The 22,901-nt window shown below is 50.7% G+C and overlaps 1 protein-coding gene and 1 long non-coding RNA gene across 2 annotated transcripts; both read left to right on the plus strand.

Annotated features, from left to right (window-relative positions):
- Window positions 1-3,501: 3,501 nt before the first annotated feature.
- CCDC167 (coiled-coil domain containing 167) lies at window positions 3,502-21,882 on the plus strand. Its single transcript, XM_077904189.1, has 6 exons — window positions 3,502-3,653; window positions 18,102-18,248; window positions 18,347-18,389; window positions 19,401-19,563; window positions 19,979-20,031; window positions 21,543-21,882. Exons 1-6 carry the CDS (start codon window positions 3,612-3,614, stop codon window positions 21,644-21,646), a joined length of 552 nt encoding a protein of 183 aa, XP_077760315.1. The 5' UTR covers window positions 3,502-3,611; the 3' UTR covers window positions 21,647-21,882.
- On the plus strand, window positions 3,929-18,095 carry LOC144317589 (uncharacterized). The gene is made up of 3 exons (XR_013383593.1): window positions 3,929-4,102; window positions 9,735-9,926; window positions 11,521-18,095. It is a non-coding gene; the product is annotated as an uncharacterized LOC144317589 (long non-coding RNA).
- Window positions 21,883-22,901: the final 1,019 nt, after the last annotated feature.

The raw sequence follows: 22,901 nt of genomic DNA on the forward strand, positions 1-22,901 counted from the left end.
CTGAAACATACAAAAATCACCAAGACATAAAACTGATCCAAGCAGGCCATAAAGACACCGCTGCCTTTGCCTTAGAACTTGGGCTATAATCTGCTGTCCTGGAACAAAATTCAAACATAAATCAGCCTCCACTGTATTTTTAACCACCTACGAAATTCTTCATTTCCTGCCTGAAATGCTTCTGACAGTGAACGATTCCACTCTCCCCCACTCCTGCTCTGAGAAGGTGCCCTCAAGGCAGTGGTGGGAAGGAGAGGCCTGAGGACAAGGTCTGGGCCCCACAGGTCAGGCAAGCCCAGGATGGAACAAGGGGTAGAAGAATGCACCCAAAGGCCTCCGTGATAAATAAGCCAGGACTGTGGGTAGCCTACACAGTGATTTTGTGCAAAGTTGAAAGGGTTACCCTGTAGGCAGAGGAAGCCCTTTGGGGTCCCACCTAGGGGGCCCTCTTCCCCATCTTCAACTAACCTAATCTCGTCTATCCTCTGAGACCCGTAGCCTCCACAAAGCCCACGGCATTCTCTTTTTTTTCTGAGCTCTTAATACATCCACAGTACATACCAGACAGATGGCATTTAATTATATGATGTCTGGCATTCACTATTTCATGTTGTCAGTCTGTCTCTCTAACTAGATCGAAGATATCTTGAGGGTAGTGATTGGTTCTTATTTCACATATCTACCTTACAGCCAAGGAGGGTGCCTTATGTCTAAATGCTTTACATATAATGAGGTCATTAAAACAGAATCTCAGGGTGTCCAAGCTGTCTAGTTTCCCCCTGCCCCCCGCCCCCGTCCCCATGCCCATTTCACAGATGAGGAAATTGAAAGTCAAAGAGGGGGCTCTATCTGCCCAAGTCATGCAGTGAGCATCTGGCCTAGCCAGGAATGAACCCATTATCCAGCCTGCCAATGCGGTGCCCTATTTCACTTAAGCACTTAGCTCTAAAACTCACAGATAGACAGTTCAGAACCACAGCCCACTAGAAAACAAAGACAGACAACCGGTCCCTAGTAATCCATCTGCATGCGGGCAGAGTTTCCAGCACAAAGCCAAAGCCAAGCTGCAGTAGGCTCACCAGTCAGCCCCCATGGGACTCAAAGCTGGTCTTTGTATGTAGCAGCCTCAGCGGTCACCTGGGGCTTTTCAGCCTCCCCAGCACCACCGGATCATGCTGTCTGTAACGTCCGAGCACAAGAAACCCATGATTGATGGGCTGGCTCAGCAGGAAGGAGGAGTAGAGAGGTGGAGAAAGCAGAGAGCGTCACAAAGGGACACTTGTGTAGGTTGGGAGCTGCCTTTTGCAGGGAACCACTTGATAGCAGGCAACAACCCAACTATTCGCCCCAAACTCCTAACAACAGATAGTCTACAGCAGTGTCAAAGCTGATGGACACTGATATCAAAACAATAACAAAAAAATACAAATGGCAACAGTTGCTAAGCAAACCCCTACAGTGGAAAGCTGGTGGCTGATGCATCAATCCTGCTGAGCCTCTGCTGGTCATTCACAAAGCACAGCACTGACCGCTTAGTAATTCTCACAACGACCCTACAAGCCCAGCCTCTTGAGCTCATTTCATTTTGCAAGCACGGAAAACATGGTGTCAGGAAATTTAAGCGTCTTGTCCCAAATCACAGCACTAAGGGGCAGAGCTGGGGACTAGAGTCCAGGTCAGCCTCCCCCCCCCCCCCCCCCGCCCTGATGCTACAATCCACATATGCTCTTATTCCAGCCCCATTTCAAGTATTTGTACCTTTACTAGAACCATGGGACAAGGTCTGATGCGGAAAATTTGAGGCTATTCCAGAGAAAAAGGACAGCTTGCCCATCATTTCACAAGGGAGTAGGGGAGAGAGACAAGGGATCGAAGCCCACTTTGATCTCTGTGGCTTTTTCTTGGTGCCAAACAAATGCATAAGGAGCCACTTTTAAAAGAACACAGTGTTTTCCCCCTCTCTTCTCACCTCCCCTGGGCCTGGGGCTGTGATAATTGGGAAGTACAAAGTCTGGTTTTTCTGGGATTGGAACCAATGCTGTGAAGAGTGTTCTGACAATAAATGCTGTTGAGTGACAGTTGATGGACAATGTTCTTGAACAAGTTTTTCCTGTGCTGGGTGTTAAGTTGAGAACTGCTCAAAACAACCACTCCACAGCCTGCTTCCTGTTTAGACAGAATTTACTACACTTTCCCTCTGTGGACTTCAGTCAGGCGGCCAGGCAAGATGATATCTAAGGTTCCCTCCAGCTCCATTACTCAATGACTCTATCAAGAAGAGAACACAGATCTGAAAACACCCTTTCTCCCCCAAACGTTGAGTCAGGGTTATCATTCACACACAGAAACACAAGCTCCAAAAGGTAACTGGACAGAAAATAAGGAATTTGATTCTGGTAATCCCACTTGTGCAAACTTATCTTAAAGAGCCATGCACACAAAAATGTTTGCTTTGGCATTTGGAAGTAATGTGCAACAGAATAATGTCCAATACAAGAATGGTATGTACTCACCTGGTGGTATATACAGCTAGCACAAATGACGATTGGAAAGATCTGAGGAAGTGTCTATGACTGGTTTTCAAATTGCAATTCAATATCCATTAATGGATCATGAAATAAACTTAATAGGTTTCCTGCCACCAACTCTTTTTACAAATGAAATGGACTAGAAGAGAAAATATCAGAGTACATCACAGGTGGTAAAGGTGTTTATCAGGAAACCAGTTTCGGTTACATTGGGTAACTGGGCCAAAATACCCATAGCATTTTTTTATCACAGGGTCAGGAAACATCTCGAAGGGCATAGGTCTACAGTGTACTGTACAATAGGATCACAATAGTGTAAGATACTATATCTGAGACCAGGCCTGGAAGGGAATACATAGGAACTAAGACAGGAACCATGCTAAGAGTGGTAGGGTAAAGGGTGTTGCTTTCCATTTTAAGTTTTCTGCGATGTTTGTAGGCAGCTTTGCGGATTTTGTGTTTGTTTTTTAAGATTTTTATTTTTAAGTAATGCCTACACCCAAGGTGAGGCTCACTCACAACCCCAAGATCAAGAGTCACGTGTTCCACCTACTGGGCCAGCCAGGAGCCCCTGTAGATGGTTCTCACAATAAAACAATAAAAATGAGTGAGAACACCTGGCCCAAAAAAAAGGGGGGGAGGGGCATACCAACAGGTCATTATCAGAGCCCAGGGGGCCCAGGGCCTCGAGGTGGGGCTCCCTGGAGGAGCAGTGCTTCAGGCGCTGTGGACAGAATTTGAAGGCGGGATGGCCTCAAAATAGGTGGTGACAAGAAGGGATGAAGGGTACAGAAGGAGAAGATGGAGTGGAAAACCGTCTCAGGGTGTAAAGCGGTTTTGGGCTACGGAGGGGAGGAGCAGCCGCACCTCCGCACGGCGGCCACGGGGCCTCCCAGGCCCACCCGGCCACCCACCCCGCCCCGCCCCGCCCCGCCAAGGCCACGCCCCTCGGCAAGATGGTGACCTCCGGGAGGCCCGGCCCCGCCCCCTCCGCGGCCGCGGGAGCGGAGTACGGCGTTTGCGCATGCGTGGTGCCGCCGGCGGGTGCGTCCAATAAGTGACCGGGGGATCCCCGCAAGTAACATGACCAAAAAGAAGCGGGAGAGTCTGGGCGTCGCTCTAGAGGTGAGGCGACTGGTGGGGCTGGGCCGCGTCGCCAGCTGTGGGGCGGCCTGGCTGCAGGCTGGCGGGGAGGGGCCGAGGGGAGGAGACGAGGGCGACGCGCGCTGGGCGGGGGGGGCGCTAGGGGCCTGCGGGCGGCCGACGGGGCCCCCGGAGATGAGGGGCAGCGTGGGGGAAACGGCGTCTGGAGATCCCGCGGGGGCACCGGCGGTGGGAACGGGGGAGCCGGGGCCTCCGCGGGGCAGCACGCGTGCAGGGGAAGGGGAAGCCGCGAGGAGGGCGGGACGCGGACATGAAGCCCCGAGGGGAGGCGTGTAACGGCCGCGGACGCGAGCGGGCGGGCCCCGGAGGGGAGGGGCACCCCAGAGCTCCGACGCCTGCGGGGGAGCCCCCCGAAGTGAGGGAACCCGAACTGCTGAGGATATTGCTGAATGGCGTAAACGTCCCCTGAGGTGGGGAATTTCTCGTCTGGGGGATTGAAGCTCGTGGCTTGAAAATTACTTTGGGAATCTCTAGGAATTTGTGGGGGATTCTGGAATGATGAAGTTCCCAAAGAGCTTAAAAATAATATACTGCACATGGAAGGGAAAGAACATTAAGGCTTCTTGTGCTGCTCCCTTCGCGTGCTCAGCCCTCACCACAAGCCTAAAGCGATGGGGAAACTGAGGTTTCAGGCAGAGCCCAGGCTGGGGGGGGGGGCGGGGGGGGGTGAGAGGCAGCACCGGCGATTTGCCCTCTGGCGCCTCTCCTCTGTGTTCCAGTCCCTCGACGGCTGCCGGGGGTTACCAGACAGATACGGGGAGTGGTCTTCAGGAGCTTACTGCCGGTAACGGAATTCTCAAACTTCAGAATGAATGAAGAATAATTTGTAGAGCTTGTTGCAAATGGAAAGTTGAATTGTCTCCCACCCCGAGTAATTCAGTAACATTTGAGTGTACCTTTTCAATAAGAAATAAGCATTTTTTTAAAAAAGGTTTTATTTATTTATTCATGAAACACATAGAGAGAGGCAGAGACACAGGCCGAGGGAGAAGCAGGCTCCCTGTGGGAGCCCGACGCTAGAACTCAATCCTAGGACCCCGGGATCATGACCTGAGCCGAAGGCACATGCTCAACCTACTGCTCCCCGCCCCGGTCCCCCTCTCTTTTTTTTTTTTTTTATTTTTTATTTATTTATGATAGTCACAGAGAGAGAGAGAGAGAGGCAGAGACACAGGCAGAGGGAGAAGCAGGCTCCATGCACCGGGAGCCTGATGTGGGATTCGATCCCGGGTCTCCAGGATCGCGCCCTGGGCCAAAGGCAGGCGCCAAACCGCTGCGCCACCCAGGGATCCCCCTCCTCTCTTTTTTTTTTTAAAGTGGGCTACATGCGCATCGTGGAGCTTGAAGTCATAAACCTGAGACTGAGAGTCCCATGCCCTACCGACTGAGCCAGCCAGGCACCCCCTGGTTAAAAATGCAGATTTTTAACCAGCTACACACACCCATTCTGACACAGGTTTTAGTATCACCCCTTGAGAAATATTGGCTTACTTGGTACAGAAAAGTGGTTGATGGAAATATGACCCTCCCTCTAAAAGAGAATATGAGGGCAGCCCGGGTGGCTCAGTGGTTTAGCGCCACCTTCAGCCCAGGGCCTGATCCTGGAGACCTGGGATCGGGTCCCACATCAGGCTCCCTGCATGGAGCCTGCTTCTCCCTCTGCCTGTGTCTCTGCCCCTCTCTCTCTCTCTCTTTCTCTCTCTCTCTCATGAATTAATAAAATCTAAAAAGTAAAATAAAAGAGAATATGAGTGGTAAAATGAGGTGGCACTGGGTGATGGGAAAAGCATAGACTTTATAACCTGATTAGGACACAATAAGCTGCTGTAACAGTGAAATCCTAAAATTCAGTGGCTTCAGAAAGTTTATTTTATTCTAATAAGGCAGACCAGGAATTGACAGAAGTTGTCCATAAATGACCAGATAGTACATTTCTAGGCTTTGTGATCTCTGTTGCAACTACAGTTGATCCTAATTATTCATGGATTTTGTATTTGTGAATTTGCCTTCTTGCTAAAATGTTTTTGTAACCTCCAGATCAGTACTTGCAGTGCTTTTGCAGTAAGCCTCAAACAAACCAGTAAAAAATTAGAGTCACCTGAGGTGCAGCCAAGGTCGAACAAAGCATTGCTCTGCTGTCTTATTTCAGCTTATACCGTAAACAGGTGTCCATTTAGTGCCACATTTTTTTTGGGTGTCTCTGTGCTTTTTGTTGGTGATTTTGTTGCTAAAAACAGCCCTCAAGTGTAGTGCTGAAGTGATATCTAGTTTTCCTAAACTGCAAGAAGGCTGTATTTGCCTTACAGAGAAAATATGTTAGATAGGCTTTGTTCAGAAATGAGTTATAGTGCTGTTGGCTAGGAGTTCAATGTTAATGAATCAATAATATATATTAAATAAGGTCTCTAAACAGAAACACACAAGAAACAAGGTTTTGTATTGATCACTTGATAAAACTGTCGTGACCAGAGGCTCATAGGAATCTAACCTGGTTCAGTATTTGATAATTCATTTTTGGCAGCAACTTTATAGAACATAACTATCATGAATAAGGAGCATCAGCTATGCTTAGATAGGCTATCTCAGCACAAAAGCAGCCATGGGCAATAGAATTAACATAGAATTAATGGGTGTAACTGTGTTCCAATAAATATTACTTTTTGTAAAAGATTTTTATTTATTTATTCATGAGAGACAGAGAGAGGCAGAGACACAGGCAGAGGGAGAAGCAGATGTGGGACTCGATCCCAGAACCCCAGGATCACGCCCTGAGCCAAAGGCAGACGCTTAACCACGGAGCCACCCAGGCGCTCCCCCAGTAAAACTTTATTTACGAGAAAAAGGCAGTGGCCTGTATTTGGCCCCCAGCTTATAGTTTGCCAGTCCCTGGTCTAGAAGTACCAGAGCGGCAGTGGCTCTGCCATATTTCCCTCATCTCGTGGTGCTGCCATCCCTCAGTACCTTAATGTCACCTCCTGAATGAAACTAAGTCACATCCCATTGATGTGTACCCTGGCAGAGAGAGAGTAGAGGAAGCATAAGCATCACTGTCTTAAAAGTCACGGGCCCGGGGGCACCTGGGTGGCTCAGTTGGTTAAGTATCTGGGTCCTGATTTCGGCTCAGATCATGATCTCATAGGTTTTGGGATAGTGCCCCATGTTGGGCTCCTGGCTCAGCGGAGAGTGTGCTTGAGATTCTTTCTCTTCCTCTGCCCCTCCCCCCACTCACACGCTCACTTGCTTGCAGTCTCTCTCTTTTCAAATAAATAAATCTTAAGAAAAAAAAAAAGAGTCGTGGACCCAGTGTGCCTACTTTCCATTGGCAGCAATGTGAGCTAAGACTTGAGACCTCACCCACCTGCAAGGGGCTGCTGGGAAATGCATTCATTGGCTAGGAGAAGGCCACATGGCCAGCTATAACTGCATCACTGCGGAAGAAGGGCCTAGCCTGTCTAGTGGACAACCTGCAATCTCTACTGCAGATTGCAATTTACCTCAAGTGTGGTGGGTTTCAGTTCTTTTCTAAACTCAATTTAGTTAACATATACTGTATTTTTTGTTTCAAGGGCAGAATTTAGTGATTCATCCACTGCATATAACACCCTGTGCTCCATACATCAAGTGCCCTCCTTAATGCCCATCACCCTGTTACCCCATCCCCCACCTCCCCTCCAGCAATCCTTAGTTTCTTAGAGTACAACATCTCTTATGATTTGCCTCCCTCTGTTTTTATCTTATTTATTTTTCCTTCCTTTCCCCTATGTTCATGTTTTGTTTCTTAAATTCTACATATGAGTGAAATCATATGGTATTTGTCTTTCTCTGGCTGACTTATTTTACTCAGCATAATACCCTCTAGTTCCATTCATGTCATTGCAAATGGCAAGATTTCATTATTTTTGATGGCTAAGTAATACTCCATTATATATAATATTCCATTATGTATATATAATATTCCATTATACATGTATTCCATTATACATATATTCCATATATAATACATATATATATATATATATATATATATATATATATATATATAAAGCCCATCTTTATGCATTCATCTATCGATGGACATCTGGGCTTTTTCCATATTTTGGCTATTATGGACATTGCTGCTGTAAATGTCGGGGTACATGTGCCCCTTAAATCACTATGTTTGTATCCTTTGGCTAAATACCTAGTAGTGCAGTTGCTGTGTTGTAGAGTAGTTTTATTTTTAACTTTAAAAAAATTTTTTTAAAAAGATTTTATTTATTCATGAGAGGCAGAGACACAGGCAGAGGGACAAGCAGGCTCCATGCAGGGAGCCCGATGTGGGACTCAATCCCGGGTCTCCAGGATCACACCCTGGGCTAAAGTTGGCACTAAACTGCTGAGCCACCCAGGCTGCCCTATTTTTAACTTTTTTGAGGAACTTCCGTACTGTTTTCCAAGTGGCTGCACCAGTTTGCATTGTCACCAACAGTGTAAGTGGGTTCCCCTTTCTCTGCATCCTTACCAATGTCTCTTATTTCCTATGTTGTTAATTTTAGCTATTCTGAATGGCATGAGGTGATATCTCATTATGGTTTTGATTTGTAACCTCAGGTGTGGTTTGAAGTTACCATATGTGTGAAATACCAGCCAGTGGGTCTCCAACCCCTCTTCCTTTGCCCATCTCCACTACCGAGGTTAGAAAAGCTCAAGAGATGCTTTCCCAGACTGAAGTGTGGCTTTGAGGAGACCATCTGTGTGAAATACCTAGCATGTGCCTGGCTCAAGGTGGAGAAAATCAACAAACAATACCCTTATTAGTAGCCTTTATAGTTCTTTTGCAGTCCGTCTTCCATCATGGCTAAGTCCAATCCCCTTGTTCAGACTTAGTTTCTTTTTCTGAAACATGAAGACCTTGGATTTCAATAGGGGTTATAAGTTCATTGACTGTGATCCAAATACAGATCAGATATCTTTTGTTTGGCTGACATAGAGGTTCCTAAAATGGTTTAAATTTGGTGGGCATATGCTCTCTGAGTGCCTTTACCGGTCACATTCACTCTTTTTTTTTATCCTGTCAATACCAATGTAGATACTTATATTTGTGATCTAAGGTTACTTTTGCTTGGATATTCTAAGATTCGAGATCTATAACTGTGCACCTTAGGAAAAGCTTGGCATCTGGCTGTCTCCCCACCTGTTCCTCTGCCCCCAGCGGATCTGAGTATTGAATGTGCACTGATGCTCAATAGCAGTGGATATTGTCCTCTTATTAAAAGTCGTACGCTCAGAGCCAATAAAGTAGTGATTTAATCAAAATGTTTGTTAATCTGACGAGTGCAATAAAACCCCCACAAGTGAGTGATCTCAGCACCTGCAAACAGTCTCTACTTGTTGTAATGAAGCAATTACCAAGCAGGCAGCACTCACCCTGAGGGCTGGCTTGCACCAGCTGTACAGGGCAGTCACCTCCCAGGATAACCAAAGCACCCTTAGCTGCCTCCACTCATGTCTCCTCTCAAGGTCTTTTTCTCTAACTCATTTGCCACCCTGTAAGACCTCAGAGTTGGAAAAAACTGGCTATGAGTTTAGCTTCTGAGAGTTAATTCTGATTAACGAGAGAACACTCAGATGAGAAATCACCAGCTCTGCTACTGATTTTAATGTGTGGAAGGAGGGAAAGTCTGCATTTCAGTCTAATGCAGGATTTTGGCTGATGTAAATCCTGTTTCTGCTTTTGTAACCTCTGATAGTAATGAGCTGTTACTTGGTCATTGTATTTTTCTTTCACAGCTAGACCATCCAGCTTGGTGTCTTTAGATGTTTCAACAGCCAGTGGGTCTTAACAGGTCTGTGGTGTCTTAGCTGACATCTTAAGGGGGTTAACTGGATTAGATTTGGTCCCTAGTACAAAAATCTACCAGTTTGGAAACTTTGGCCTACAAGGTACAGAAAACTGATCTAAGTAAAAAGGAATATACTTTCTTCCCCATAACAAATTTGGAGGTAAGCTATTGACATTGGTTCAAACGCTAAGTCAAGGCCAGTATTTCTGCATTCTCTTAGCTGTTTCCTCATAGTCACAAGATGGCTGCCACTGCTCCAGTCATCATATCCAACTTTAAGTCAGAAAGAAGGATAAAGGAACTACAATACTGTCCCTTTTATCAACAAAGCATTAGCTGTCCCAGGAGTCTTCCAGCTGACTTCTGGAACATCTCGTTGGCCAGAACTGGATCATGACCATGCCTTGCTGCAGTGAGTATGGGAAATCTTCTCTTGAGCTTTTCTAAGTAATGGAGGTGGGCAAAGGAAGAGGGGTTGGGAATTAATGTTGTGTTGGCTAACTAAACATCTACTAGAAGGAATAAAAGCAAATGGGAGTCATTTAAATTCAGAATCCTTACCAGAAAAAGAGGTGGTAAATTGAGGGGAGAAAATGGCCTAGGCAGATGAGCACCAGGAGGAAAGAACGTTGACATTATAATTATCTGCTTAGTATAGACCACTGCTGAAAGCTCTCTGAAGGCATAGAGGGGCAGAAGCACCAAGTTGTTGGTTTGCACACTGGCCTCCTTCCATGGAGGGCAGAGAGATACCCAAAAAAGAGGCAGACCACTCCAGGTTGGTAGGTGGCAGGTTTACTAAGCAAGGGAACTTACATGTGAGGCTTGTCTCGGGCGATAAATAAGAGGAATAGATTTCTGCACCTGCCCGCCAAATCTTCAGAGTTTGGGTAGAGGCTGTAACTGGGCTCAGTCACGTCTACAGTCCAGATGGTCTCCACAGCACATGGTCTCTCAAGGCTCTGTCCTTGGAACAGCTCCACTGCGGAAACAGTGGGCAGCACAGTACATTCCAAGGTCAGTGGAGGGAGGCGGAGCCTCCGATGGCCCTGGTCCCGCACTCAGGTCAACCAGTGGTCATGTCCTCTCTGTTACCTCCTCCAACGTAAGGGTGGAGACAGTCACAGTTCTGGAACCAATTTTCTGAGACAAGGGCCAGAAGTAGCTTAGTGGAGCATTAATACTTCCCGAATTGGCTTGAATGGCTGGAGGAAGCACTTGAACCTCGCCCCTGCCATCCAGGCCCCGTTGAGGGGTTCAGTGGTCAGAGGTTAGGAGGCCACTGTAGGGCAGGCAGTTGGACACCACCTTGCCGGGCAGCCACCGTCCAGGGGCTGGGAGAAGGGCTCACAGCATGCAAACACCACAAGGGCCACTGACCATTAAATGAGCCCCACCTGCTGCCTGGCACAAGCGACAGGTTGCCGTCGGGCAGGTGATTTCTCTCGGCAGCCTGTGTCTGGCTCCATTCCACTTGACGGGGGTCAGGAGACTAAAACCTCATTACCTAACACGGCTGGATGTCAGCATGTGTGGAGTGGCTGTTTGCCAGCATCTTAATTAATGAATTCATAAGGCGTGGGGTGGATGCCAGTTCTTGAATAGTGCTTTGAGCCTTTCAGAGATGAAGAAGCTTTTGCTAATTTATCAAAAAATATATATGGGGGGGGGGGGAAGAAGAGAAAACATACCCCAAACAACGTCCTGGCCCAGGGACAGCTGCAGGCTTCAGGCAAGGACTGATGTGGCTCTCCTGGTAGAGCAGCACACCAGAAGGCCTCACAAGGCCTCAGAGCTTGCAGGCGTTTCAGCAGAGCCCCTTGTGTTCCTGACCTGGGGCAGGGGCAGTGATTCTCCCGAGAAATGATGAGCTCTCTGCTTTTCCTGAAAATTGTTGGTTGATTAAAACTGGGAAGGTTTACGGTCTTCATCTGCTCGGCCTGGGAGAGAAACTTCTGATGGTTTGGGGAGACATGCATGGAGGTGTTTGTCTTCTGTCCCCACAGAGCCCTGAGCCTCCTCCACAGGAAAACTTCCCTTCAGCAGTGTCAGGGCAATCGGCCCTTTGGGGTTTGAGGCTGGTCACCTGGAAAATCAAGGCTCCTGACCCCAATGTGACTTGGCCCAGTGGCCTGATGGCCTCAGATGGAAAGCCCCAGCACTCTTGCCACAGACCATCTGGGCAGGTGTTCTGGCCTCCTTACCCATTATAATAAATGTCCCGAGGCCTCCCTGACATGTGAAAATGAGTGGATTTCCAGAAATCCAGTTCCCAGGCTGCTGGGGCTGGAGATAAAACAGCTGGCACCACTCTCAGGGCTGTGAATTGGCACGTGAAAAGAGGCCTTGCTACCGACTTGGGAGAGAAGGGCTTATCGGGCCCACCTGGCTCACCTTTCTCCTCAAAACTGGGTCTGTTTTGTCTGGATTTTGGAGGGTGCTGTGGCCGTTTAGGCAATCTGGGGGAGGGTGCCAGGGATATTGGAGAAGCTAGAAGTTGCGAGGTGATTGCCTTCAACACAGAGCATGGGCGCTCTACTCCCGTCTCACTGCCTCCAAGCAGATTTCGGTCAGGTTCTTCCCTCATGGAGAGTAGCTGTTACGTGGACAGAGACTAGGCAAAGCCCTTGTACGAGATTATTCAGAGTAGAGACTGTTGAAACCAGATCAACAAGCTTAGATTGGCTTCGACTGGGATGTGGAATGACTTTGTTCCAGCAGAACCCTTCTTTGTCATGAATGTTTTCATGAGGGATTTTGGAGAAAGAGCTTGAAGTGTTGGAAAGAACATAAGCTTTGAAGCAGAAAGACTCAGATTCAGACCCTCAGCTCTGCCACTTTCCAATTACGTGACCTTGCTTAAAATCTCCTTCCTGGGAGTTTGCTTCTCTCTAAAACAGGCCCAGGGGCAGCACAGGTGGCCCAGCGGGTTAGCGCCGCCTTCGGCCTGGGGGGTGATCCTGGAGACCTGGGATCGAGTCCCACGTCGGGCTCCCTGCGTGGAGCCTGCTTCTCCTTCTGCCTCTGTCTCTGCCTCTTTCTCTCTCATGAATAAATAAATAAAATCTTAAAAAAAAAATTCTAAAACAGGGCCAGCCCCTTCCTTACAGAGCTGCTGCAGAGGTTGGTAGTGTCCACGAAGCTGCCACAGGCCCACCCAGCCTGGGGCACAAGGAGGGCAGTTACTCCCAGTAGCTACGGGTGGCTTCCGGCTGGTGGCGCTCTGGGAGGGGGGCGCTAACAGTACAGCCTTGCACTGCCCAGCACCCCCGTGTCCTGGCTGGGTGACCCTGGACAAGTAACTTCATCTCCACGGCCAGAGCTTCCTTATCTGACATTTTGTCAGAAGGCGGATGGCGGCCTAACACCGTGTCACAGTGCCTGCGCCATTCACCTCGTGTCGTCTCACCACTTAGGTACCTTTTCCTCTCACATCAGCACAAGAAGGGTGAATACAGGACAGTAAGATACTTTGAGAGAGAGGCTACATTCACATAACTTTCATTATATAGCATTTTGTTGCTATTATTGTTAGTCTCTTCCTGTGCCTAATATATAAATTAAACTTTATCATAAGTATGTACATACAGGAAAAAACCATCATATATATAGGGTTCAGTACTATCCGTGGTTCAGGCATCTGCTGGGCTCTTGGGGCGTGTTCCCAGCAGATGGGGGTGCTGCTGAACTGACGATACTACTTCTCCCCTCACAGGGTTATTGTGAGCATTCTGTGTGTGAGGTGCTCAGAACAGGGCCTGGCGTACAGCACATGCCGTAGAAATGTTGGCTGCTGCTGGTAGTGTGATTTAGTTTTGCATGGGCTTTTGGCTTCTGGAAGCTGCTTTGCCTTGTGCTGTACCATCTAGATACCCCCACACCATGCTCTTTATTAGCAGGTATCTGACCAGGCAGCTGTGGGATATGCCCCGTGACCACTGCCTGACTCCTGAGGTTAACCTGTTCCAGCAACTTCTGGCAGTCACTGGCCAGAAGCTCTTGAGAGCAAGGCTGGGAAAACCGGAAATAACTTACTAAACCAAAGAGTAGAATAGCCTACGTAACGCAGAGTTCTAAGTCCTGAGAGTGCATTCTGCAAAGCCTGACCCGAGACAGTGGCTTGAGGTGGGTGGGGAGCCACCTCCCAGGCTGTCGAGCTGCCACAGGAGCCCCATTCAGCCAGCCTCGGTAGGAGCACCTGCGACAGCCCGTGGCTCATGCCTGTCAGAGTATGAGCTGTGGACGAGGGCCTGGCAGCAGCCTGACCTGGAGCTGCCCCGCCCCAACCCCACGGGGCTGGGCCTGACCTGACCGGTGTGCTGGGCAGTTATCTGTGAGTGAGCTGGCACTCAGGTTCACTGTCCCCAAAGAGGCAGGGTGTCTATTCCAGGAGGCTCCACACTCCTGAAAAGAAGCCTCACGGGGATTCCAGACGAATTTTACAGTTTCTCTTAACACAGTGGTTTTATGGTGTTATAGGGCCCCAGGGAGACTTCCCTAAAGCTCTGAGAATAAGGTGTTATTCCCCACGTCAGATGGCAGAGGGGATTTTGCTTAGCTGGCTCGGGGCTCTTGAACCCCGGGAGCAACACACGGTGCCCACAGCACTCTGAGCCGCATCCCAAGGGCGCTTGAGGAAGGCTGCAGGAAGTCTCTGTCCCTGATGACTAGAAATGAAGAAGCCCTTCCCTTGGCACCTGCCAACAGGATCAGTGGCCCCACTTGGCTGGGGTGGAGCCTCTGCTGACCTTGACTGGCAGGCTGACTTCAGATCTTCACATTCTTTTTTTTTTTTTTTTTTAATTTATTTATGATAGTCACACACACAGAGAGAGAGAGAGAGAGAGAGAGGCAGAGAGAGAAGCAGGCTCCATGCACCGGGAGCCCGACATGGGATTCGATCCCCGGTCTCCAGGATCACGCCCTTGGCCAAAGGCAGGCGCTAAACCACTGCGCCACCCAGGGATCCCCAGATCTTCACATTCTTATGCAAGAAATGCAACCTACTCCCACCCCCACCTGCCACTACCACCCCGTGGATAATCCTTGGTCCTAAATTATTTCACTGAGCCTGCTCCTCTGCCCGCTCTTGAAGCCGCCCACCAGGCTCCAGGCTCTGATTCCTCAGTCCACGCTTAGGTCAGAAAGGCAGCGGTTCTCATCCCCACTGTGGTGGAATCACTCACAGGCCTTTCCTGATCAAGTACAGATTTCCTGGATCCCAGTTCCAGAGCCACCTCTGGGACCTTCAGCTCCTCCCCTACTTAAGGGATGCTCCTTCCCACTGCCTACCTTCTATACTTTTTCCCTCCTGCTCTGCATCTGCCTTTCTGGGCTCAGGCCAGCAGTCCCACCAGGGCACCCTGCACACTCACCACCTACTTCCTGGTCCCCTGAACTGCAGCACACAGCTTTTCACACCTACGAAGTCCTCAACCCTGTGTGAAGTGCCAGAAGGCACAGTTTGTAACTGGTAGAGAGCTCACACCCCCAACTTTCTGACTTCTAGTGTCTCTTTGCAGCTGCACTTCACCTGCTGACCATCATCTCAAGTAGACACTGTTCTTTGTTCCTGTGTAAAAATGGACACTTGGTCTTCTGAATATAAAGGTCGTGCATAGACTTTTTTTAATGACATTTTACATTGAGGGTATCCATTCTCTGCTCCCACACTGTGCCTGAATGAGTGCCGCATCTCAGTGGCCACCTTGGCTGTTCCCACTTTGCCTGTGATGGTGACAGCCAGCAATGCTGCCCTCTGTAGCTCTAGGAAAGTCTCAGTGCCTGAGTCAGTCTGGGGCCGGCCACACTCCTCCTGCTGGTTGACCCTTGTATCCAGCCTGTTGGGCAGGAGTCCTGGGAGCCTCTGTGGCCTCCAGAGTACAGCCTTCTCTTCCTACTAGAGTTGGTCCAATCTCTTTGATGGGGCCTCTTTCTGCCTTAGTCCTGGGGCTTCACAGTCCTTCTCCCAGGTCAGCTGGATGCCAGGCCCTGTAGAGCCATGGTGTGGGTAGACATGGTCTCCACCTGCCAGGCTACACCTGCCTTTCCATGTACCCTCAGATGCCTATCCCTGCCCAGACCACACCCAAGTCTGTGCGCTTAGACACTGCTCTGGGTGTCAGCCTCAGGTGCCACCAGGCCCAACCTCAGAGCCCCACCCCAGCTTCATCCCCAGGTAGGACATGAGGTACCCTGCAGGCCCTCCCTCCCCACCTCGACCGCTGAATCCCTCCATAGACTCGAAAGGATGGCTCTATCCAAGCTAGACAGCCTCCCCTTCCAGCTGCTGCCAGCCAGTGATAAGTGGAGACTCCTCTCCATCACACACCCCTACTGCTCCCTCCCTTACTCTAACCTCACATTAACTCACTTTTCTTTTCTCTAAAGATCTAGTGAAAACCATTCTCTGCTAATAATGATAGCACATACCTTATTTAACTCTTACGGTGTGCGTACTCGGCTCTATTCTAAGCACCTGACATGTATTGCTTCATATCATCCTCACAACTTTATGAAATACGAAACATTAACTTTGTTTTTCACAGGAATAAAATGAGGCCCAGAATTACGGAAGTCCTTCAGAGGGCAAGTGATCCGCAAGCTGAGGCACCTGATGGCAGCCTATACTCCTTACTGCACTTCTCAGGAACCACAGTCTCAGGCTTCCAGGCACTTGGGCTCCCAACTGCTTGCCTGGCTCTGACCCTATATTTTTAGAATCTTCTTCTGGCCATTTGTCTTCTTACTCTGGTCTTAACCTTGTGTCCTCTCTATTGTCTGTCATCTATAGCCTTTAACCTGGCGACAGAGGGAAAGCTAATCAAGGACTATAGATCTACCCTAGGGAGCCTGCAAAGTGCATGATCCACACGCATGCCACCCAGAGTTGACTGAAAACCCAATGAGCGGCATCCTCTAATGCCCATTTTCTGGGTCCTCTCCCCCATTCCTGGCCCATCCGAGTCAGCCCCACTCTGTAGCCACCACTCCTGACTAAAAGATGCATCCTGACCTTCCCTCCCCGCCTTCTCACAGCCAGGTCACCCTGAATCTTTGCACCCATCATTATAGCTGCTGGAGAGCCGGCTTCTGCTTCAGCAAATGCTGCAGGGTGTTTGACTGCCAGCAGGGTCACCTTCTGAGGACGGGTTTGTGGCCCACAGAAGAGCTGCCTGACAGTCTCAGCCTCCCCTCACTCAGCCCACATCAAGCAGCTGGGTTATAAAAAAGGGGAACTTGCTATTTAGAAGGGAATCAGAGGGAGAGCTGTCAGCAGGACATAAATATTCATAGAGGGAGGTTAGAACTTGAGTCCCTAAAACCTTGATTTGTGTTCGTCCGTTTAAGCCTCATTAAAAAGTGGTAAATGAAAGTGGGGATATTCAGTGGAACTGCAGATAAATTGGGCTTGTTCAGATAAAGGCCTCCAACTGCCAGCTCCACAGGCCCTGCCCAGAGCACGATGGCAGATTGGCTTGGCCACTTATGGTTTGCCAGCCTCAATTTAAAGATTTTGCTCAGCATGAGTTCCCGGCCTTATTCTGGGCCAATTACCACTTATTTGGGCACCTGGTTGCCTTCCAGATGTGTTTAGGGATGGAAATCCCCAACCTGCTTCCCCCCAGAGTGACATGCAAACTGGGACTTGGCCCAAGGGGTGACAGGAAGAAATCTAACCTAGGACCAAAGATTGGCACAGGGTTTTCCACCAAGTACATAATCTATGTGCCTGTGTAGTTGCTTCTCCTTTTAGCTTCCTCGAGCTTCTGTGGGCACGAGGGGAGGAGTTCAGGCTCTGGTTGCTACAGGAGGTCTAGATCTGCCCCTAGCTCCTCAGCTCCATCCACGTCCAACCCTAGTCATTCCTCCATAGCTACACACACACAAAGACTGCAGCAGGCCGGGCCTTGTGGTGACCACAAAGGGGAGACAGACAGCCCCCATCCTAGGATGGCAGCTACAAAGTCAGGCATCCTTAGGAGCCAGGCAGTCACATGCACAAGTGGAATGGGCCAGTCTGGGCTATACAGGATCCTTGGGCCACAAGTTTATACTGTTAGTAGAGGTCCCCAGAGTCCAGGAAGGGGAGGAGGTTGGACACCTGTCGCTGGGATGACCTAGTGTGCTGTCAGCCTTATGAGAGAAGGGCTAATTAATTTGCCAATGGAAGGAGATGGTACCCTTCAGCCAGGGGCAGCAGAGGTGGCCTCATGGAGGAGGTGACGCTTGGAGAATTAAGCTTTGGGATCTGGTGTGGAATTGGTGCCCTGTGATGTCTACACCATGGGATGGCAGCAGTAAGTCTCAGGGTCCCCAGGGGCTGGGCCGCGCAGTGGCCTGAAGCACATGCTGTTCTCTCCCAGCCCCACTGACCATCACATTGGACTGTCATTGTTCCCTGCGCCTGGCTGCTTGGTGCTTACTTCCCGACAGTGCAGGCTTCAGGATGGCCGCTGGCCGCCACAGGCACAGCCCCAGCTCCTTGCGGAGGCTGCTCCCTAGGACAGTCCTACCTTTGGTGCCAATTAGCAGAGAAGTGACATAATTAAGCAGGCAGTCAACTCAGGGCTCTCCCCTCCCACAGGGCCCTGCTTCTAGAGCTGGAGTCGGCAGCCAGCTGAGGCTGCAGGAAAGGAGGCAGATGGAGTGGCACTTGGGCCAGGCGTTGGGACAAGGCGAAGCGGCCGACCCAGAAGTGGCTGAGCTAGGTGCTGGCCAGGCAGAGGGACAGGTGGCTTCAAGTGCAGCTCTCCTGATGCCAGCCCCAGAACACCTGCCTGGGACTCTGGGATCCTCTGCACTTGTAGTCATGGATTACTGTCTCCACAGGGGCCTTTCTGGAAGAGACTGGATAAAGAACTGGCAGAGACCAGTAAGGAGAGGGGTGCTCCAGGCTGATTTCTCAGAAGACTCATTCCCTCTGGGGATCCCAGTCTCCCATTTGTGAACTAGAGGTCATATTTGCTATGACCCAGGGATGTGGTGAGGAGTGAAGTCAGGTGGAAGATGGAGCATCCTGGGGACCTGAGGCACCATTCAGTCAGCTGCCATGAGGAACACAGGGCCCTCAGAACCTTCCCAGCCACCGAAATCTAGGCTCCTGCCAGCAGGAGGTGGCCGAGGAGACAGACACCTGGAGACAGATGGACATGAATTTTCAAAGCCACATGTATGATACGAGTACCAGGCCTGACCGATCTAGTCCAGTATTTTACAAATCATTTTCCCACAACTCACATTATATGCCCAAGAACACAGCTCTGAAACTATAATCAAAACAAATGGGAAAACTGATACTTTTGGCAGCCAGCCTTTGAGGAGCTTAGCTATTTTGCCCTACAAGTTACAGCTACCTTGATGATAGGCAATGTTTTTGCACAAGAACCAAGTCAGAAAGAAACAAGTTTTTTTGAGCTGTGTTTTTTTTACACTCAGTGATTTTTATTGATTCTTATAGCAAAATATATATTCTTAACTTGATTACCGGCAGAAGTGTGTCAATGCAAAAAATACCTCTGCTTTTTGGCCCCTAGATGTCCAACCACTGCACCCCCCAATCCCTACCACGTGGAGGGCTGGGGAAAGGCAGGGCCTCACTGCATTCTAGGCTAAGCCTGGGCAGCAGGTGCCTTTTGTGGGGCCAGCTGGGGCAGGTGCTGGGGAGGTGGGGTGGAATGAGGGACTGCTCCTGTCTGCCCCCAGCCCACTCTCGGTCCAGAGGGTCAGGGTGGTTCAGAGAACCTTCTGGCACCCAGAGCTGCCTCTGTGGGGCTCAGGCTGCACTGTGTGGAGGTAGAGGACAGCAAAACAGAGAGGCTGGGGGCCCAGGGGAGCAGGGTGCTGTCCAGGAAGACTCCGAGAGCCTCCTTCCTCCCCATCCCAGGATCCCAACTATTTTGTACATTGAAAGGCTCTGCCACCCATCCCTCTCTGCTGGGTGCTGTGTTGCAGATCGATGGGCTGGAGGAGAAGCTGTCACGGTGTAGGAAAGACTTGGAGGAAGTAAACTCCAGGCTCCACGGGGCGGAGCTGAGCCCAGAGGCCAGGTACTGTGTCTGCCCCCGCCTCTCCTTCCTCCAGCCCCCATCTTCAGCCTGGGGCCCTGGCCCTGGGCTTCCATTCACCCTACCCCTGGCCACTGGAGATTGGGGCCCTTGTTCCCTCGTCCGTTGCCCTGGTGTGCCAGCTGCCCCTCAGATGGGGCTAAAGGGCTTGAGCCATAAAACACCTTCTCCCGGGATCCCTGGGTGGCGCAGCGGTTTGGCGCCTGCCTTTGGCTCAGGGCGTGATCCTGGAGACCCGGGATCGAGTCCCACATCGGGCTCCTGGTGCATGGAGCCTGCTTCTCCCTCTGCCTGTGTCTCTGCCTCTCTTTCTCTCTCTGTGACTATCATAAATAAATAAAAATTAAAAAAAAAAAAAACAAAACAAAACAAAAAAAAACACCTTCTCCCCTCATAGGAAGTCTCTGGAGAAGGAGAAAAACAGCCTGATGAGCAAAGCCTCCAACTATGGTAAGAAAGTTCCTTTCCTTTACCAAGCCCATCCTCCAGTCCCAGGGTCAAGAGAGGACAAACAGCCCAGGAACCCACCAGGTCCTGGGGATCAAGTGGGTTCTTGGGAAGGGAGTCAACCTCACCACCTCTCCCCCTCCACCCACCCCCAGTCCCCCGCTGAGGCTATAGGGAACCCACTGTAAGCCCAGCGGCCTGGAAGGAGAGCAGGTTTGTTCCTTTGTTCTGGGGGACATGGAGAGGCCTGTGGGTCTGCTCTTCCTCTGTGGGATGAAGGGGAATGGTTGTCCAGAAGAGACTCCCGTCCACCCAGACTTGGGAGATCCACCTCCCATCCCCTCCCCCCCTTGCACTCCATCCCAGGAAAACCCCTGGAGGTGAAGGAAGGGCTACTGTGGGTGGAGCAATGCTGCCACCTTCTGGGCGCCGGGGGCAGAGCCAGGTAGAGCCAGGAGAGTGAAGAGCCGGAGGGTGGCTACTAGCATCCCTACCCCAACCCTGCCCCAACCCTGCCCCAAGCAGCCTCAGAGGAAGCCGGTCTGCAGAGGTTCATCAGACTTCTCTGTTCTGTTCTCCCCGAGAGACCTGACCTGCCAAGAATCAGCCCTAGAACAGTCCAGGTGACAGGGAACCTCCCAGAGGGACCAGTTTGAATCAACATTGTAAGCACAGCACATGTGTATGCACACATACCCCTACCTGGGCCCTGGTCTCAGTCAGGCCTGCCCAGAGCGGATTTACAGGTACCTACCCACTCCTCTACACAAGGAGGGGAGCGATATTCATTCTCTCTCAAGCCTAGCAATTTCCACAACTGCAGTATCAGCCCTCAGTTTACCTGAGAGGCACCACAGTACCACCCACCTGCTTGTCACACAAGGGGATGAATGGATTCAGTGTGGCCACAGAATAGGACTGGCTTCCTCTAGAAGGGAGCCCAACCACCCTTTGGGCACAGACTGTCTGCTCTTAGCATCCCTGGTTTCCACTTAGCTGGGCCTCCAGCAGGGGGCAGAACTGGAAGCACTGATGGGGTGGCCCCACCCCATACCTACTCCAGTGTCAGGCTCAAAAAGCCCCAGTCACCCTGAGTTTCTAGTTGCCCAGATGAGACCCCCTGAAAGGATGAGCACCACAAAGCAGCCCCCTCACCACCACCGACAGTGACAGGCCAGAGGACTCACCTAGTGATGCCAAGCCAACACCTAGCTTGGCTTTCAGGTGTGGCCTTTTTGATGACCCCCTCATACACTCCATTGTCAACTTCCACTGCATTTGAAGAAAAATGGTTGAGCAGCATTGGGTGGTGGGATTCCTTTGGGCCAGGATCTGTAGCCAAAAGGTTGTGAGAATCTGGGCAGATCAAGGACAGTCATTTTCGTGGATAAGGAAGTGGAGGAGCAGGGAGGGAAGACCTCTGCTCTCGGAGTGTCTATACCCATTTGCCAGAGAGGCAGAGGAGAGCAGCGGATGGGCCCAAACTACATGTTCACTGCCCTCTTTTCTCCCAGAGAAGGAGCTACAGTTGCTTCGACAGGAGAACCGGAGGAACATGGTGCTCTCGGTGGCCATCTTCATCCTCCTGACCTTCATCTATGCCTGCTGGACCATGTGAGCCTGAGGCTTCTCTACGGTCAGCACAGGGTCCCCTGGGCCTCCTGGTCACTACCAAGCAGGCCCTTCAAGCCTCAAGACAGCCAAGGTACAGGAGCATTTCTCCTCAACCCAGACACTGGAGCAGGACTTCAGCCCCTCTTGCCTCCTGGTCCCGCTCTGGGGCCTGAGTCTCCAGGACCGTGTGTTGGTTCCTCCCTCAGCCCAAGGGAAAGGCAATAAAGAACAGCCACACTGCTCCCGTCTGCTGAGTAAATGTCATGGTCTAACTGCAGCTGGACGGCAGTGGGGGGTGGCACTTGGGAATCCAGGAAGGAAAGATGTTCAAGGGGAAGTGCTTGGAGTCCCCAGCTTAAGTGGGGAATAAGGAGACCGCGGAAAGCAGTTTTCAAGCCAAAACTATTCTTCTGGGAGCCATTTCCAGGGCTTAGGCATTGCGCCACCTGTCCATCGCCCCCACCAAACATACTGTCTTTGCCCTCCAGTCAGTGCCACTGCCTGTAATTATGGCAGGAAAAACTGCAGCCTGTGCAGAGGGTGACTGGGGAGTTGAAGTCATGTGGAGGTCCCATGGGAGCACAGAGTTAATCCATCTTCAAGAGGCAAGCAGGGCTGGTGAGGCGTGGCAGAGGGAGTGGGCAGCCAGAGCCATGGTGATGACCAGACTTACAGTGACGGTGGCCAGTAAATCAGGCAGTGTTCGCTTGGAGAAGCAGTAGGGGCAGAGCCAACCTGAGCTGGGGAGGGAGGGGGCAGGAGAGGCAAACAGACTCCACCCCCCTACCCCACCTGGACTCTGTCCCAGCACCCAGAAGGCCAGAGGTGGGAGCCCAGAGCAAGGCAGATCACAGTAGGGCTTGGCAGAGAATTCACCAATGAAAAAGGTGAAAAGAAAGGACCCTCGGGGCCAGGGTGGAGGAAGGAGCGAGAGCGTAGGCAGGCTGTAGGCGGCCAGCCCCGGAGCTGTGGAGCTGCAGAGAAGCTCTAGCCCTGAGCCGAGAGGGAGGTGCCATCAGCACCTTCCCGCCTCACCCCAAGTACGGCACCCCCCGACACCCTCCCCCGCCAGTGCAGGCCCAGAACGGAGGGGAGGCAGGCCAGGGGTCAGCAAAACCGTGTCTCCCTCCCTCTCTTCCTCCAGTCTAGTGACACTAATTGGTCTGACGCCTCTGTTATTTTAGTCACACAGACTGATCCTGGACTGTCACAGTGCCACCATGAGTGAGCCATGTGATTTATGTGAAGGGGGCGGAAGG

Source organism: Canis aureus, chromosome 7, assembly GCF_053574225.1.
Source record: "Canis aureus isolate CA01 chromosome 7, VMU_Caureus_v.1.0, whole genome shotgun sequence".
NCBI classification, from domain to species: domain Eukaryota; kingdom Metazoa; phylum Chordata; class Mammalia; order Carnivora; family Canidae; genus Canis; species Canis aureus.